Source organism: Chaetura pelagica, unplaced genomic scaffold, assembly GCF_000747805.2.
Source record: "Chaetura pelagica isolate M959 unplaced genomic scaffold, ChaPel_1.0 scaffold176, whole genome shotgun sequence".
In the NCBI taxonomy this organism is placed as follows: Eukaryota; Metazoa; Chordata; class Aves; order Apodiformes; family Apodidae; genus Chaetura; species Chaetura pelagica.
The window spans coordinates 317703-335033 of record NW_009953484.1 but is presented as its reverse complement, the minus strand read 5'-3'; the positions used below and the strand labels follow the sequence as shown (position 1 = coordinate 335033).

Genomic DNA, 17331 nt, shown 5'->3' with positions numbered 1-17331 from the left:
GCTAACAACACAGATAGAGGTTTTATTGATCTCCTTCTGTTCCACTTCACTAACTATGCCTTTTCTTCAATGAGGCATAGCACCAGGATAATCAAGTATGCATTTAATGGTAAGAGTGCATGTAGCTATCTGCAGGAGCTAGGTCTCATGAATTCAAAGAAATAGACTTATATATAGACATGCTGAGGTAGTGAGGTTAAAATGATTTAAAGAAAGTTGGAGACCTAAAAATAGGCATTGTCATTTAAAATCGGAAATGCAAATTGCACTCTGAAATTAAAAGACATGTAGGCAGATCTTGGAAATGAGAGCTGTATGTTCTAAGCCATATATAACACTCTTGAAAAAGCTCACCCAATCTGACATATTTTATGCCATGTGAAAATAAAGAGAGAAGAGAGAATTATTAGGTAGAATGATAAGAAAGAAAGAGCATGTATATATTTTCAACATTTTTTATACTGGGACTTTCTATATAAAAATGTAGCTACTTGGTAAATGTTGGAAAACATAAGTGCTTGAGCTGGCTGGAAACACACACAAAAAATTTGATAAGGATCTGATTAATTATTAAATAACAAGTTTGGTAGCATATTCTCCCTGTAGGCACAGTTATAGCTGGTATAAGACATTAAGATAATTGAGAGAAGGGTGTCTTTGTGTACAAGAGTTTGCATGTTATCCAAATGGGTTCAATTAAACCCATATCAACAGTCAGTGTCTCAAAAATTAGGAAATAGCTGTTCCTAGCACTTTGAGGGCATACTTAATTTACCCCTGCTAGTATTTTGGTAATTCTAATTTCATGGCCATAGTATTTTTTTCTGTAGAAAATATTGTAAGTGTACAGCCATTTTACATGAAGTTGAAATGCACCAAGGGGAATCAAACCAGCAAATGAGCAAAGGAATACAAACAATTCACAATCTGGTGATTTACTTGGGAAAGTGGCTAGTTCTAGTATCCTGAAATCAGCTGCTACATTTAGTCTTTCCCTTATGTCTTTAGTAACAATCCTGTGAAAAATAAAGGGACTGTTAATTAAATTATTCATTAAAATGATAGTTCATACTATATTGTGAAGTGCTAAGATAACAGTGTGAAGAGAAATGAATCTGATACGTTGTACTAAAAGAATTAATGGTAGTGAAATGAAATGCATAATAACCCATTATTTTCCTTATTATTATCACGTCATGGAAGCCACTTATGTAAATGTGCCTGAAACATCCAACAAGATGACAACATAACAGTGTCTGGGAAGCATTTTTACCCCTTCTTTACAGAAAAGGTACTTAACATGTGGAGATATGAAGTTAATAGCCAAAAGTCCCCCTGGAGCAGATATATGAACCAAGATTTCTGGGCTCCAGTTTAGCATCTGAAGCACAGAACTGCAGAGGGAGACTTCTAGTATAAATGCAAGGGAAAATGAAGACCTCCTTGATTGTAAAGGCATTTATCATATTTTTAATTTCCATTGTGCTGTGCCATCATTTGTAAAATCTTTAAGAAAGATGGTGGTTTTAAAATTCCATCTGAAGTGAGCTGTATGCTAGGACTTTAATGAATAATAGTGGGGCAATTCCATCTACTAGGGTTGTGTTGACCCTAGAGATAGTTAAGTGCATGTCCAACATAAGGCATTGTTCTGCTTAGGTCAGCTGAACTACATTTATGCTAAAAATAAATACAGGTTTGGATGCTAAGAATGAATACGAGTTTCAACTTCAAAGTATTTGTCAAACATGATTCTATAAACATTTTAGTTGTTCTGTCACTTTGGATTACTTGTTTCAAGTGATGTTTGTGTAGTTTTCCAGAGATCATAAGAGAATTAGTGAACACTGTTATGCAAAATGCAACAGGAACAAATTTAGGCATAATCTTCATGTGAGAACAAATTTTAAGTCTTGCAAAGACATTTTCTTGTTAATTCTCAACTGTCCAAGTTTAGATTACTAGGAGAGTTCCCAGAGTTAATACTTTATTTCCTTCCACACGTTACCATGATCTGAAAGCATTACAGTGAGTGGAAACTCATCACTCTATTGGAGATCAGCATCTGCCTGACCTGTTTGTCCAGCTGTGGCAATGACCAGTGGGTGTTTATGCACCTCTCTGAACCTAGCCAACTTTTTTCAGAACTGGACCAGCTTGAAATTGCAAGTATTGTTATTTCAGGAATTGTCAGTATCTTAATGTCCTAGTCCTGCAGCTGCTCTCGTTCTCTCATCTGTAGCTGAGAATGGCAGGCAGCTCTGTCTGAAAAAAATGTGTGTAAGATCATATTGTTTCCTGGACATCTATGCCTATTAACAAATTTTGGAATTACTCTTACCTAAATGTCTAACAAGCACTGACAACAATATTAAATTTGTTATGAAAGTATTTTTGAAGATATTTCTATTTGGTAGGAATCATACTGAATGTGTTTTTCAATTTGTGACTGTTTTTCATCAAAATTCATACATGCACTTACAAAATGAATGGTTGATTTATCTCCTTAGAGAATTAAAATTCATACTGACAAAAGCTATTTTAAATCATTTGAACAATTTCAATTTTGATAATTGAAATGCAAAATTCATTCAGGATTTTCTTTATGTCTCATCAGGGGGACCTACCAGAAGGATTTCAGTTTCAAGGCTGAGCAGTATTGCAGCACTGAGCAAGTGTAAGTAAAGAGTTCTATGAGAAGAAATTTGGCATTTTTGAGATTGTAAAACTGCTCAATTGCAATATAGGGTTTCGGGTTTTTTTCTCTTAGGATCCATGCAGTGATAAAAAACGTTTGGTCAAGGAAGAGAGTTGTGACCAGTTACTCAAAATTCTCATACTAGGGTCTCAGAAAACTGGTAAGAAACAAGTGAAGGGAATTCAATTGTATAGGTTGTAAATATGGCTTAAAATACTGTTTTAAGTGATGAATTTGGCAAAGGATTTAGAAGAGTCTCACCGATAAATAGAAAATCCAGTTGTATTTTCCTTCCTAGAAAGCTATGAGTTATTATTGATGGATTACTGGAGGAGGAATGTATTTAGTAGTGTGCATATTTTGACAATAATAAGCCAAATTTACTCTTAAGACTTATATTCTGATAAAGCCTCTCATAGAATAACATTCAAGGACCACTTCTTGCAAGCACAGGATCAGAGCGTCCCAATGGCTAGGAAATCTAGTAAGGGTGCTAGGAGACCTGCATGGTTAAAGAAGGAACTACTGGGCAAACTTAAGTGGAAAAGGAAAATCTACAGATCATGGAAGGAGGGGCTGGTCACGTGGGAGGAATATAGGACTGTTGTCAGAGGATGTAGGGAGGCAATTAGGAAAGCTAAGGCCTCCTTGGAACTTAACCTTGCAAGTCAGGTTAAGGATAATAGAAAGGGCTTTTTCAAATACATAGCTAGCAAAACTAGCAGTAGAGGCAATATTGGCCCATTGAGGAATGAGGTGGGAGCCCTGGTGACAGAGGATATAAAGAAGGCAGAGGTGCTGAATGCCTTCTTTGCCTCTGTCTTCACTCCTGCAGGGTCTCCCTATGAGCCCCAGATTCATATAGCCCCAGAAGAAGTCAAGATAGAGGAAGAGTTTGACATGGTAGATGAGGATTGGGTTAGGGATCAGTTGAGTAATCTGGACATCCATAAATCAATGGGTCCAGATGGAATGCACCCAAGGGTGCTGAGGGAGCTGGCGGAGGTCATTGCTAGGCCACTCTCCATCATCTTCAGTAAGTCATGGGCAACAGGTGAGGTGCCTGAGGACTGGAGGATAGCAAATGTCACTCCAGTCTACAAGAAGGGCAAGAAGGAGGACCCGGGTAACTATAGACCGGTCAGCCTCACCTCCATCCCTGGAAAGGTGATGGAACAACTTGTTCTTGTCACTATCTCCAGGCACATCAAGGACATGGGGGTCATCAAGAGCAGTCAGCATGGTTTTATCAAGGGTAAATCATGTTTGACTAACCTCATAGCCTTCTATGAGGAAATTACTAGGTGGATAGATGATGGTAGAGCGGTAGATGTGGTTTATCTTGATTTCAGTAAAGCATTTGACACCGTCTCCCACAGCATCCTTGTAGAAAAGTTGATCAGGTATGGGTTTGGTGATCAGGAAGTGAGGTGGATTAGGAACTGGTTGAAAGGAAGGAGTCAGAGAGTTGTAGTCAATGGGGCAGAATCTGGTTGGAGGTGTGTGACTAGTGGAGTCCCACAGGGGTCGGTACTGGGACCGGTGTTGTTCAACATCTTCATCAACGACCTGGATGAGGGTATAGAATGTACCCTCAGCAAGTTTGCTGATGACACTAAGCTGGGAGGAGTGGCTGACACACCAGAAGGCTGTGCTGCCATTCAGAGAGACTTAGATAGGTTGGAGAGTTGGGCGGGGAGAAACATGATGAAATTCAACAAGGGGAAGTGCAGAGTTTTACATTTGGGGAAGAACAACACCATGTCCCAGTACAGGTTGGGGGCTGAACTGCTGGAGAGTAGTGTAGGTGAAAGAGACCTGGGGGTCCTGGTAGACAGGAGGATGACCATGAGCCAGCAATGTGCCCTTGTGGCCAAGAAGGCCAATGGCATCCTGGGGTGCATTAGAAAGGGTGTGATTAGTAGGTCAAGAGAGGTTCTCCTCCCCCTCTATTCTGCATTGGTGAGGCCACATCTGGAGTATTGTGTCCAGTTCTGGGCCCCTCAGTTCAAAAAGGACAGGGAACTGCTCGAAAGAGTCCAGCGCAGAGCTACGAAGATGATTAAGGGAGTGGAACATCTCCCTTATGAGGAAAGGCTGAGGGAGCTGGGTCTCTTTAGCTTGGAGAAAAGGAGACTGAGGGGTGACCTCATCAATGTTTACAAATATGTAAGGGGTGAGTGTCAGGGGGACGGAGTTAGGCTTTTCTCGGTGATGACCAGTGATAGGACAAGGGGTAATGGGTGTAAATTGGAGCATAGGAGGTTCAAGGTGAATATCCGAAAAAATTTTTTTACTGTGAGAGTGACAGAGCACTGGAACAGACTGCCCAGGGAGGTTGTGGAGTCTCCCTCACTGGAGACATTCAAAACCCACCTGGATGAGTTCCTGTGTGATGTACTCTAGGTGACCCTGCTCTGTCAGGGGGGTTGGACTAGATGATCTCTCGAGGTCCCTTCCAGCCCCTAAGATTCTATCTATGATATGCTGTTCAATACTAATTCAATGCTTCCAAGATTAAAATATGCTGCTCTCTTTATTTCTATATATTGTGAGTGTATCCAAGTATTGCATTGGTAAGCTCTGTTGTTTATGGTATGAAAATGATAAAAAAAGAACAGTAGTTTTCATAGCAAAAGTGAAATTGATTTTGCTCATTATCTTGAGTGTCAAAACAAAGGAGAAGTAAAAGAAGCAAGATAAGCAGTGAAAGTTAAGAGGTTGAACATCTTGTTTGACCTATTTGGAGTAAAATTTTGACATACATGGTTTATGTGTTCAGATCATAGATTTTTCCATCATGAATGTTAGAGTACTTACATATAAGGAAAAACAGAATAATGTGTTATCCTTGTTTCTTGAGACTGCCTTGCTTTGTTTTTCATTTTCAGGTGTTTCTACTCTGGGCTGGTTCTTAATGATCCATTCTTCAATTGCTGGTAAATGTCCACAGATCAAGACCCTTTGGAAAACTGCAGGTTTTTTTGATGGGGATAACTAATGTAAGAGCATTGGCTGGTAAGAAAATTACTTTAATGTAGCAAATTGATAAATACTGCACCTTTTTGCATCTGCCATTTTTTTCTTTTGTCTTCATGCTAATGAGATCAATACTGCTATTTGTGTACATGAAAATGAGGATTTTTCTCTAGTGTAAATAGGTACAAGATGCTATTGAAGATGCTTGTGGCTATGTGTTTCTCTGCCAGTGCTACCATTTGTATTTTTAGTTTTGGGGATTATAAGTTGATAGCAGCCTCTGTCAGGAACACTGCTCAAATTTCTTTGGTTTCAGGTAATTCTTGTCTATTTTGGGAAAAGCACTGTTTTTCCTTTATTGCTATTGAATTTCACCAATGTCTGTTTTGAGGAACTGCATGAATAGAAACTGCCAGAGTGAGTCTGGCTGCAGAGGTACAGTTTTCAGGATAGCATCAGCTATAATGATCTTCATTGTCCTATCTGAGATGATGTACCAAAAAAAAACAGTCCAGGAGGTCTGTAGTTAATGGTTTAATATCTTGAAAAGAGATGTTTCCCCCTAAACCTCAGTGACTGAACATTAAGACATTATCTTGTATCTACTTCAGCACAGGTGCTGTTTCTTTCATACATGCCCTGCAGTGACTGAATAGTCCTGCCATTTACTACGTAGATACCTGCTCCTCCTTTAAATCCTGCATTTCCTTTCCCAATTAACTCCCACCATTTTGCCATGCCAACCCCTTTCTACCCAAGAGTTTAGATTTTCCTGCCATAGAAACCAGGTGTGGTTATTATGTATTTTGTCAATACCTTGAATAGCTGGAGCTCTTTGTGTCAAAAGCATTGAGAGTCTTTGGTGACTTTTTACAGGAAAAAGCAGTGCTTAGTCACAAGGCTATTATGAAAATTACTTTAAAGGATGTATTCTGCAAGATCCAGTGCCTTTGGTTCTCACAGAAGGTCACCAAAATGTGCGAAATTAACATGTTGGACGTTATTTATAAAAAGTACTACATCTGAACTAAGCTGAGGGGAGAATTTTTGTATTGAATCAAAATATTTTAAATTAATCTATGAAGGAAGAATGTACTAAACTGTATTAAAAATTACAATTAATAATATGCAGTAATTAAGCTGTAAGTAAAACTTCTCCAGTAACAACTGTAATTATTCCATAAATTAAATAAAAAATGTCTGAGAGAGAATGCTTGTCAGGCACTTTGCACAATCAGGTTGCTTTAAATGCATTTTTCTTACCAACAATACAGTCCATGAGTGGTAATGGATTCCAGGCAGGCACCGGTTTTTTTTAGATGTGTGTAGTCTGCATTTGTTGGTGTATTGTGTAAATACTCAATTTATTAATTAGTTAATAATGATGGAAAGGGTGATTATATAAAGGTGCTGGTTTGGTATAATTAGCACAGGTGTTTGTAGCTCCATTTCAGATATCAGCAATGTTTCTTTCATGGTGAACACACAAGGCAGAATGGAACTGTTGGGATTAGTTTGAGGATTCCAATCCCAGGAGCTGCCTCAGCAGTAGTTCCTTGTCAGAAGGCAGCCTGAGGCCCTAAATAGCAAGGAACTCTTTGCTGGGTCTGCCCTTCAGCTCCAGGAGCAGCACTAGTCAGATGCTGTTGCCAGAACTGTGCAAGCAGGAAGGAGGCATCCCTGAAACAAACACACCAACTTATCGCAGCATCCAGTGATGCTTCTTCCCTCCTGGGGACATCAAGCCTTTGTGCAGGTGTTTGAAGGTAGGAAGGGACAAATCAGGAGCATGAGTGATCCCACAGTATTGTGAAAACATTGAGCATCATCAGTAGGAAAGTCTCAGTCAGCTTGTATCTGAAACCTTGCTTGGGGGGGAGGGGGTTGTGTGTGTGGAGGGTGGGTGTTCCTTTTTTTTTTTTGTCTGGAGCAAGTGGGCTAGTTTGTGATTGGAATCCCTAGCTTGAGTTTTGAAGCTCATCAGATTAGACCTGTCTAGTTGCAGTGCCCTGCAGATATTCTGCCAGGCCCATCTCCAATAATTAGTACCTTATCTTCATAAATATCTAACCTTATCAATGCTTCTGTAACTATACAAGGATTAGTTCATTAGCTACTCTAAGTGTAGACTCTAAATAAACTGGTGTTATTAACCGAATGGGCTGTAAAACAGGGCAATTTAGAGCTCATCAGTGAGCAGGAATCAATATTAAAGAAACTGTAAAATTTGAAATATTTTTTTCCCTGATAAATAGATAAATTCTGTTGGGCTTTTCTAGCATAGCAGTTCTACTAGAGCTGGAGTGGAAATCTATATCTCTGTCTCTCTCTGTATCTCTCTCTCTCTCTCTATATATATTTGTATATATACCTGCTTTTTTGCCTTACTCTGCTATAAAATAGTGACAGTACCAGTAACATCATATATTTACTTGAATCTTTCCCTATAAACACAGTCCTAGTGTTTTTAGTTCCTTACAGTCTAATTTGAGTTGGTGATCATCATTCACACACAGATAAATATATCCTGGAGGTTCATCCTCACTATAATAAATACATAGAAAAATTTATAGTTAATGGGTTTGGGATTAGAATAGCTCTGCCTCTTCATCCATATTTCTCTCTCTCACTTAACCAGGTACCTGGAATTTTTCCCCATTCCAGTCAATGCAACAAGTCATTTCCTCTTTGAGAAAAGTGCCATTTATTTCTATTCTGTGAAAGCTCCCAAATGAGCACCTTCCCTGGCCCCCAAGGCCCAGATTATCAGCACGCTCTCAGATCCATCAGATCAGGCATGCTCCTGCTGTCAGGTACAATGATGTAATCTCTCGTGGCTGCCATTCATTGTAGTTTTTCCTCTATGTTAAACTATCAAAGGAGTCCAGTGTGGCACCTATCGTGCTATATCTGGAACAGCCACATCTGTTCATGTCACCCACAGAATACAGTTAGCATGACTGTTGTACTGTTCCAAGATTCCAACAATGCATTAGGGTTTAAAACAATTTTCCAGCAGCACCTGGGTGTGCTTGAGGCCCCAGCAGCTCTGAAACACACCTTCCCTGAACTGGTCTCAGTAGGACTGCACAGCTCCTGCAGAAGGGGTGCCTGGAGCCTGGGTGGTACAGAACTTGCATAGGAAGATGTTTATCTTGTTTTTCCCACGTTCACGTGAGAAATAGAGAGCTAGATCCTGTAAATGTATTGAAGGTTCAGCTACCCAAATTCACCATCTAGTCTGGGCTGCTCTTTTTCACAGATAGATACAATTACCCACACATAAAAATCATTCACATAATCAAAAAATTTTGTCCATCTATATCTCCTTCTTCTAGTGCAGACTAGTGGCTTTGTCTGAATGCTCAGGTCAACAAATGTGCGTTCTGAAACCTGGTGACCTGCCTCTCCTTTTATTTAGTAGAAAAGGAAATTAAAGTCTCAGATAAGTGGGTGTGCTGTCTCCCTGACATCAGGCAGCATGTATGACCATAACTGATGATGGATGTGGAAATTAACTCCCTGGCTGAAGGAGTCTGTCTCTCTCCACTCACTGTTGAAAAGCCTAATGAGATTAACCTCCCAATTTAGGCAGCCATGTTAGACATCTAAGGCTAGATAGAGCAAATACTCCTTATAATGGAATTTAAGTATATGATCAAAATAACAATGGCTAAAGAAACTGACATTAGAAGTGGGCAGTTGGTTAAACCTGCTCTTAGCAAGTCTAGTGAATGCACACCACAACTGGTATCCTGCACCACCTACCTTAGGGCTACCAGTATTTTTTGTCTCCAAGTGGCTGAAGTTATGGCAGCAATATTAGGAATTAGTGCAAAAATATTCAAAGGCAAGGAAGGAGAGCATTGGGAAAAGAAAAACTTTGTCTGTGATGTTAGAAGGTGTATTATATTTAAGCAACAGCTGGAAGAATTTGCATTTTGTCGGGGTTTATTTTATTTCCCCATCTGTTCTACACTTTTCAGTATACACTTTCTTTTTTAATTTTAAATTCAAATTCTGATTGTAATGGAGTTTTCTGTAAGGCTTTGGAGAAAACATATGTTTTGATGAAATGAGAAAACTTGTGAGAATAAAGATTTTGAAAGTAGAGGTGTTTTTCAGCCTCTAAGATTCTATGATTCTATGATTCAGCCAGAATATTTAAAGAAATGCAGGGGGGAAAAAGATGATACAATAGTCTGAAAATACAAAGACATTGTTATAAGGGCAATCTAAGAAAATTACTTCTTTAAGCAAACTCTTCAGACTTAGTGAAAACAAGGAAAACAAGAAAAGTAATCACATAATAAAGCAGATGAATATACATTAAAATAACTGTTATATGCCACTTCTAAGACACAAAGACTTTCTAAATTAATTTGTTGAAAAAGCCTGTCTTTTTTTCAGGACCTGACCCAAGCCTAATTAAAACCAAAGGTGGAACTCCAGTAGTTGATAAAATATGTTAATCTACTAATTTATGCTACAATGAGTACTGGGGAAAAGATTCAGACAAAAGGACATGAACAAATTTCAGCTAAGAGGAAATTTTTAAACTTTGTGGTTCAGAAAGGTCTGCCTACCCACATTTCATGGTTGCTAGCAAAGTTTTTGGAGCTTAGAGGTGTGAACCCCTATTTAAATGCATATTCCCTGAGTAGTGGCTTTTAAAAGTCTGTCAGAAAACCAGTCCTCTTAACCTTTAAATCTATACTCAGCCTTCAATTTTGCTGAAATCTCAGTGGGACTTACACTTATGCTTAAATGCTGTCACAGTATCACAGAATCATTCTGCTTGGAAAAGACCTTTAAGATCATCGAGTCCTAACCTAACTCTACCAACCATTAACCTAACTCTAACACTTTCAGTGCTTAAATCCTGTTTCTAAGCACCACATCTATAGTCTCTTAAAATCACCTCCCTGGATGGTGATTCAACCACCTCCCTGGGCAGCCTGTTCCAGTGTTTAATTACCCTTTCAATGAAGAATTCTTCTAATATCTAATCTAAACGTCCTCTGGTGCAACTTCAGCCCATTTCCTCTTCTCCTGTTGCTTGTTACTCTGGGGAAGAGACTAACTCCCACCACATTACAACCCCATTTCAGGTGGTTGTAGAAAGCGATAAGGTCTCCCTTGAGCCTTCTTTTCTCTAGGCTAAACACCCTCAGTTCCCCCAGCCTCTCTTCACAGGGCTTGTGCTCTAGACTCTTCCCCAGCTTGCCTGCCATTCTCTGGACACACTCCAGTCCCTCAATGTCCTTCTTGTAGCGAGGGGCCCAGAACTGAACACAGTGCTCGACGTGTGGCCTCACCAGGGCTGAGTACAGGGGCATGATCACTTTCCTGGTCCTGCTGGCCACACTTTTCCTGATGCAGGCCAGGGTGATGTTGGTCCTCTTGGCCACCTTGGCACGCTGCTGGCTTATATTCAGGTGCTGTCGACCAACACTCCCAGGTACATTTCTGCCCCCCACAAGCCTGTAGCATTTCATGGGATTATGACCTAAGTGCAAGACCTGGCTCTGAGACTTGTTGACTCCCATACAATTGGCCTCAGCCCATCGATCCAGCATGTCCAGATCCCTCTGCAGAGCCTCCCTGCTCTAGAGCAGATCAGCTCTCCCACCCAGCTTGGCGTCACCTGCAAACTGACTGAGGGTGCACTCAGTACCCTCGTCCAGACCACTGATAAAGGTATTAAAGAGAACTGGTCCCAGTACCGAGGCCTGGGCAACCCCACCTGTGACCAGCCACCTGCTGGATTTAACTCTGTTCACCACAACTCTTTGAGCCTGGCCATGCAGCCAGTTCTTTACCCAGTGAAGTGTACACAGGTCTAGCTGTCCCAAAGAGAAATCTTCATGAGAAAGACATTTTGTGAAACATGGTCTATAAATGCTCTGAAAAACAGGAAAGCACCTTTTGTCTTCCCACTTCACAAAGCTCAGATCAATTATCAAAACGCAGATTTTTGAAAGCTCTTGGGAATGAGCTGTTTCTCTGTCACACCCGTGACACGCGTGTCAGTCACGTTTCCAGCTGGCAGTTTGAAATCCAGCCTCCAGAAGCAGCTGCCTTTGTCATAAACTTAAATTGACAGCTTCTCTTCAGGGCTTTCAATTAGGATCTCAAGGAAAAAAAAAAGAAAGCATGAAAGTGTCAGTCTGAATGCGATGAGCAGGCGCTGTTCTGTGGGAGGCCAACACGTGCTGCTTTTTGTTCAGACTCCATGACAAGCAGAAACCTGCCATGCCAAGTGGTAGACAAAAAGCACTTTAAAAAAAACCAAACACGTTACAGTGCCATAAAAATACCTGTTTTTGCTGACTGAGGGGGTACGTGCACCGAGGCCTGGTGCTCTTCCCTGAGGGAAAAGCTTTCCTGCCGAGCTGAGGGCCCTCTCGAGGCAGTGGGGTGGATCCCTGATGCTGCTTAAGTAATCCCACCTCTATCGCTTAAAGTTCTGCCTGCTGGATGGAGGGAGTGATGAGAAAGCTCCAGATTCCAGTGTTGGCTCCTGAAAGGGGGGAAGATGAGGCTGCAGGAGCTGCTGGGCCTGAGGTGAAAATTTCCTCTGTTGGTATTGGTGCAGCAGCGTGATGGGCTTGGGCAGCTGCAGTCCCTGGCAGCTCCTGCTCTCCCCAGGAAAACTCTGCCTGTTTTTAATGCCACATTCAAGTTTTCGAGTTGTTTGGTTCTGTTAGTTGAGGTAAATGTTGTCTCTCAGGCTCCAGAAAGCAAAGTTTCCGTGTGAAATGTGGAGAGAATAATCAAGTTTCTAGCTCAAAACGTAATAAAGCTAACCTTGAAGCAGGCATTGCATGTAAGTTGATTCAACAATTTGTGCCTGAATCTTCATCAGGCCTCAGACAACACGCTGAGGAGATTCAAGCAGAGCTGCAAGGCCCCCTCAAGTGTCTGGCTGAATGGAAGGAAAGCATCTGAAATCACCTTGAATTTATATTCATCACTTAAACATATGACTGGAAAACTGATAAAAAAAGCTTAGGATGGGCCCAAGTGGTGAATGTATATAAGAAACCAGGTGACATCCCCCTCACAGACACTTTGGACATGTACCACACTGGTGTTCCTCATCCACTGCCTCTCTCTTCCTCTTCTATTAAAGCTGTAACTGTGGCAGCTTCACCAGGTATGTGCTTAATTTGCTACAGAGATTATTTTCTTTTTACAGTTATTAAAAACAAATGGGCAGCAGCTGAGAACTTATGCAATTCTAGAAATGGATTAAGTTTAAAAATTTTTTGGAATTTCTGTGTCTTTTAATTATCCTGATATCTTTGTGTGATTTACGTGATGATTATTTTGCAAAGAGAATGTTTTCAGACACCATTCAGCATGGGAGAAGTGGAGGGTAGCTGAAGCTGGTGGTAACTTGCAGCCATCAGATCCTTATGACAGTTGTTCAGAAACTCTCAACAACCATTTCTTTAAGTGCAGGTTTTTTTTTAATTAATGAATTCTGAACTTCAGGTTCTTCCTTGTTAGCTAGAAAATGTCTGAGACTGTTAACTGCCAAATTGTATCCTAGCACTAGGGCTCCAGCAAACAACCAGAGTAAACTAAAACTTAAAAATAGCTTAGACTAAGAAACAACAGTGTCCTCTTGAAAACAGCAAGACTATCTCTGCCCTCCCCCTATCCCCCTCCCCAAATCCATATTATTATTTAAACCAGCTATTTCTAGTTAATATTTACACTTCAAGAAAGGAAAATTTTAAAATAAAGTTTGTTTTCAAAATTGTTGCTCAGCTCTTAGTATCTCTGTATTTTGAAAACAATGGTGCTTGCTGAGAGCCGGTAGTTATGAGCCACCATCTTTTTTGGCAAGACTGAGAATCAGAGGCTGGAAGAACATGAAAAATGTCATTCACTTTTCAAAATAATTGGTACATGTGTATAGTCTGAGAACATTATGAGAAGGTAAAAAAAAGGAGAGATCATTTTCACCCAGAGAAGGTAGATTCATAGAGTGAAATCTCACTCTTTTGGAAATGATGCCCAAATTATTGTTAGATGCAGTGGGGTCAGCCAAATAGTTGGCAAAAAGAGATGAACACAGGTAGGCAGTCTTATTTGAAAACTAACTAGGGATCTGTCAAAGAATCCAAGTATTGAGGAGGGTTTTTAAAAGTAATTAGGCACCCAATTTTGTGACTCTGCACATCTTTCAGGTTAGAAACCCACTGGTTTCTTGTCCTCAGGAACACCTTTGTGGAATTTTTAATGCAGTTGAAAGGAAAAAAAAATCCAACAAAACCATTTATGATTATTTACTTCCACTGTTGCATTTTGTGACTTTTTGTTAGACACCTTAAAAGAGATTTTTAGCTGAACCGTATATCCAGCTTAGTGATTCTTTTCTGCTTGCCTGTAAAGCTCCTGAAGAAGCATGAAGTGGAAGAGCTGAGGTATTCTGAGTTACAGAATTTCCAAGTTACTCTTGTTGATTGATGACGATGCAACTTAGTGCTTGTTCCAAACATGGAAGAAAAAGAGATACTAGGATCTAGTTCAGGCTCTTGTTAGTAAAGTAATCAGATACAAGCAGATTTACAACTAACTAACTGTTGTAAATGCAGGGACACAGGAATCAATTTCTATAGCCCTCCAGTATACCAGTCCCCTGAGCTCTGCCTGCTCTCAAAAACTGGGCTTGATGCTTTGATGCTGTGAAGGAGTTAACTTCTAGGGAAAATATAAGGGGAGGGGGAACAGGAAATTAAAGAGAGATGAAAGGAGGAGGTACTAAGTTGCTTGGAAGCTGGTTCTCAGTTACTTGCAGGAGATGGGAAGGTGGTTTCTCAGAGTGTGAGGGGGTGACAGAGAGCCCTGGGCTCTCTGACACTGAGCTGACACAGCAGAGGAAGAAGGGAATTCTCCTGGTAGAGAGAGTTATTATGGAAACATTTTTATAAACTCTACCCTGCTATACATGTGTAAGGTCTACTTTGTTTGACCATCCCAGCCATGCTTTTCCATTCTGATTAACTTCAGACCTGAAACCGTAAAAAAAAGTGCCTTAAAAAGCTCTCTTGAGTCGCTCTCTGGAACGCAGCCAATTACAAACTGCTCAACAGCTTTGACACCCTCATCCTGAGCCAGTGTCTGAAGGCAGCAGGAGGAAACGACTCCGCTGTCACTCCAGGGGGTTTGTCATGTTCAGGGGTGAACCAGACATCAATACTTACCATGCATCTATCTGAAAGGTAGAAGTGAGAGTGCAGAGTAACGACACTATCAGATTGCCCCCTTGGATGTGGTTGACTTGTGTTAAAGTTTTCCTGCTCTTCCACACCTGATCTTCTGCTGTTCATCACCCTTTCCCTGAAATTACCAGCCTCTCCGATCTGTCAGTGCCACTGCCTGTGTAGTCTCTCCAGGAGCTGTACTGAGCTGTGGTAGATAGCCCCTATTATTAGAAGTGTTTTAGCTGTTGGATTCATTTAGACAGAACTGGGTTAGAAGCAATTACACATGCCATTAGTTGACAGTTTGGGGAAATCTGTAACTTCCAGTAGTGATGAGATCAGCAGAAAGCAGAGTGATAACCTCTTAATCTGGCACAATTGCTGCCCAAATAGCCTTACTTAGCATCAAGGACCCTGTGTGGGCAAGGTGAATTCCTTAGTACTGAGAAAGCAATATGATAATTATAGCTGAGAGACTGACAGTGTTGCTGTTCCACCTGCTGCTTCTCAAAAGTGGCAGAATCAGACTTGCAGTTACACTCATAATTTTCTGTTACATGAAGAAAATAGGCTTCTATCAACAAGGGGTGTTGTGTAACTCTGGATTAGAAGCTGGAGAGTCAAACAGAACTAAGATTGGGTGAGGTACAGGATATTACAGCATCTTATTTGTGTGAAACTTTCAATGAGTATGTGAGAGAGAACGGGGTTGGAAGAGGTGTCATAAGCCATGCATTTCTCCCCATTCCTAATAACCTATTAGTACATGAGCTGAAAAGTGCCCTATTTTTTTTTTTTATATGACATTATTTTTTGATTTGACTGTAAGAGGGAGTTTTGGTGTCAGCTGCTAGAAGAAGACGATATTTAAGTGCATAGAAGAGTTTGAAGATCAAAAATATGTGTCCATGAACCAGGAGCTAACCTTTAAAAAAACTAAAGTAGTTTTAAACTTCAGTGTTTAGGGCACTGCAGTAATAATGCAGCCAGGGGATAGTATTATAAATACAAATGCTATCTAGTATAGCATAGCAAAATCTAGGAAAAATCTAAATTTATTTTTTAAATGAACCTGATTTTCAGTGCAAAATTGTATTTACACTTTTAACTTGATGTAGTCTTTATTGAACAGTTATGTGAGGGTGAATATTTTTCCTAAGTTCACTATTTTATTTTATTTTTATTTTTCTCAGCCCAGATCCTTTTTGTCAGTCTTATCTCTGGGCTGTCCAGCCTGTGGTGCTGCACAGATGAGGATAACCTCTCCCATCCTGCCTGAGGCAGGAGCTATAGAAGGTGAAATGGCCAAGAGCATGGAAAAGAAGTGAAGTGCTCCTGTCACACAGCCTAGAAGGTAAATGTGAAACAAAAACTAATTCATTAGCTGCAGACACTTGGAAGCATATTAGCATTTTTGTGTTTACTTAGACTCATGCTTAATTAGTTTAGTTGCTGTAAACTTCTCTCAAGGGAGTAAATTACTGAGAAAAAAAATCCCTTTCCAAATACTGTATTTAGTGAGGTAAACCAGCAGATCTTAAAAGAATCACAGCAATCCAGAAGAAATGGCACATTATTCTGCAAAGGATTATCTCATTATTTGTTTTCCACCAGGAGAATGATTCCATAATGGGAAGAAAAGGATTGTTGTGGTGAGCGAGAGTCAGACACACAATACTCAGAGTTATGGTGAATGCTCCACTTTATTGTTAGGTACATCAGTATATATAGGTTTATTACAAAGATCATTACGTCTTCAATATGCTAACTGATTGGTTAGTAATTACTAATTGCTCACGCGTTATGACAAGCTATTACTTTGATACTTTAGGCGCTGTAGTAAGTTACTACTTGGATACTTCTTTTGCTGAACCTGCATCTTGCTGAATATGCTCTTCTTTGTGGTCTTTGTGGCATCAGCATCTCTAACTGGGTCCTGCTTCAGTTCCTTCTTTGTATTCTGCTGTTACAAAGTTCCTTTAACTTGCTACTAAAGTGTCCTTCTCTCCTGTTTCTTGCACGTACAGCTCTTCTGTTCCCTGCACGAACAACTCTAGTATTTTTCCATGTCCATTGCTGTGCAGAAATTCATCCACAATTCCCCCTTTTTCTTTAAGAACAATCCAGACTCAAGTTAAGGCCTTATTAACCATAAAGAATACATGATACAATTCTGGATGCTACAACAATAACCATTCTTTCTTACACTAATTCCCATCAATCACTCAGTTATCTTCAGTGATCACAGCCAGTCCCAGGTCAGATGTAGTGGAGAGTTGATGACGGCAATCTTCTTCATGTTTCCTTGTTAAACCCCAACTACTTGTGAACTACTTGTGAATAGGTTAAATTATTACATACATTTTCATATAGCACACTCTGTTAGAATCATATCTAAGGTTCTGTGCTAGCAATAAGATCAATAGCAGCGTGATC

The 17331-nt window shown here is 40.1% G+C and overlaps 1 protein-coding gene across 1 annotated transcript in view; it reads left to right on the top strand.

Moving 5' to 3' along the window:
* ACRV1 (acrosomal vesicle protein 1) overlaps window positions 1-17331 on the top strand; it is a 52965-nt gene that overhangs the window by 30028 nt on the left and 5606 nt on the right. Inside the window, exon 2 of the mRNA XM_009998572.1 lies at window positions 11060-11138. Coding sequence (XP_009996874.1) covers window positions 11060-11138 — 79 coding nt within the window. The remainder of the gene's footprint in view (window positions 1-11059; window positions 11139-17331) is intronic.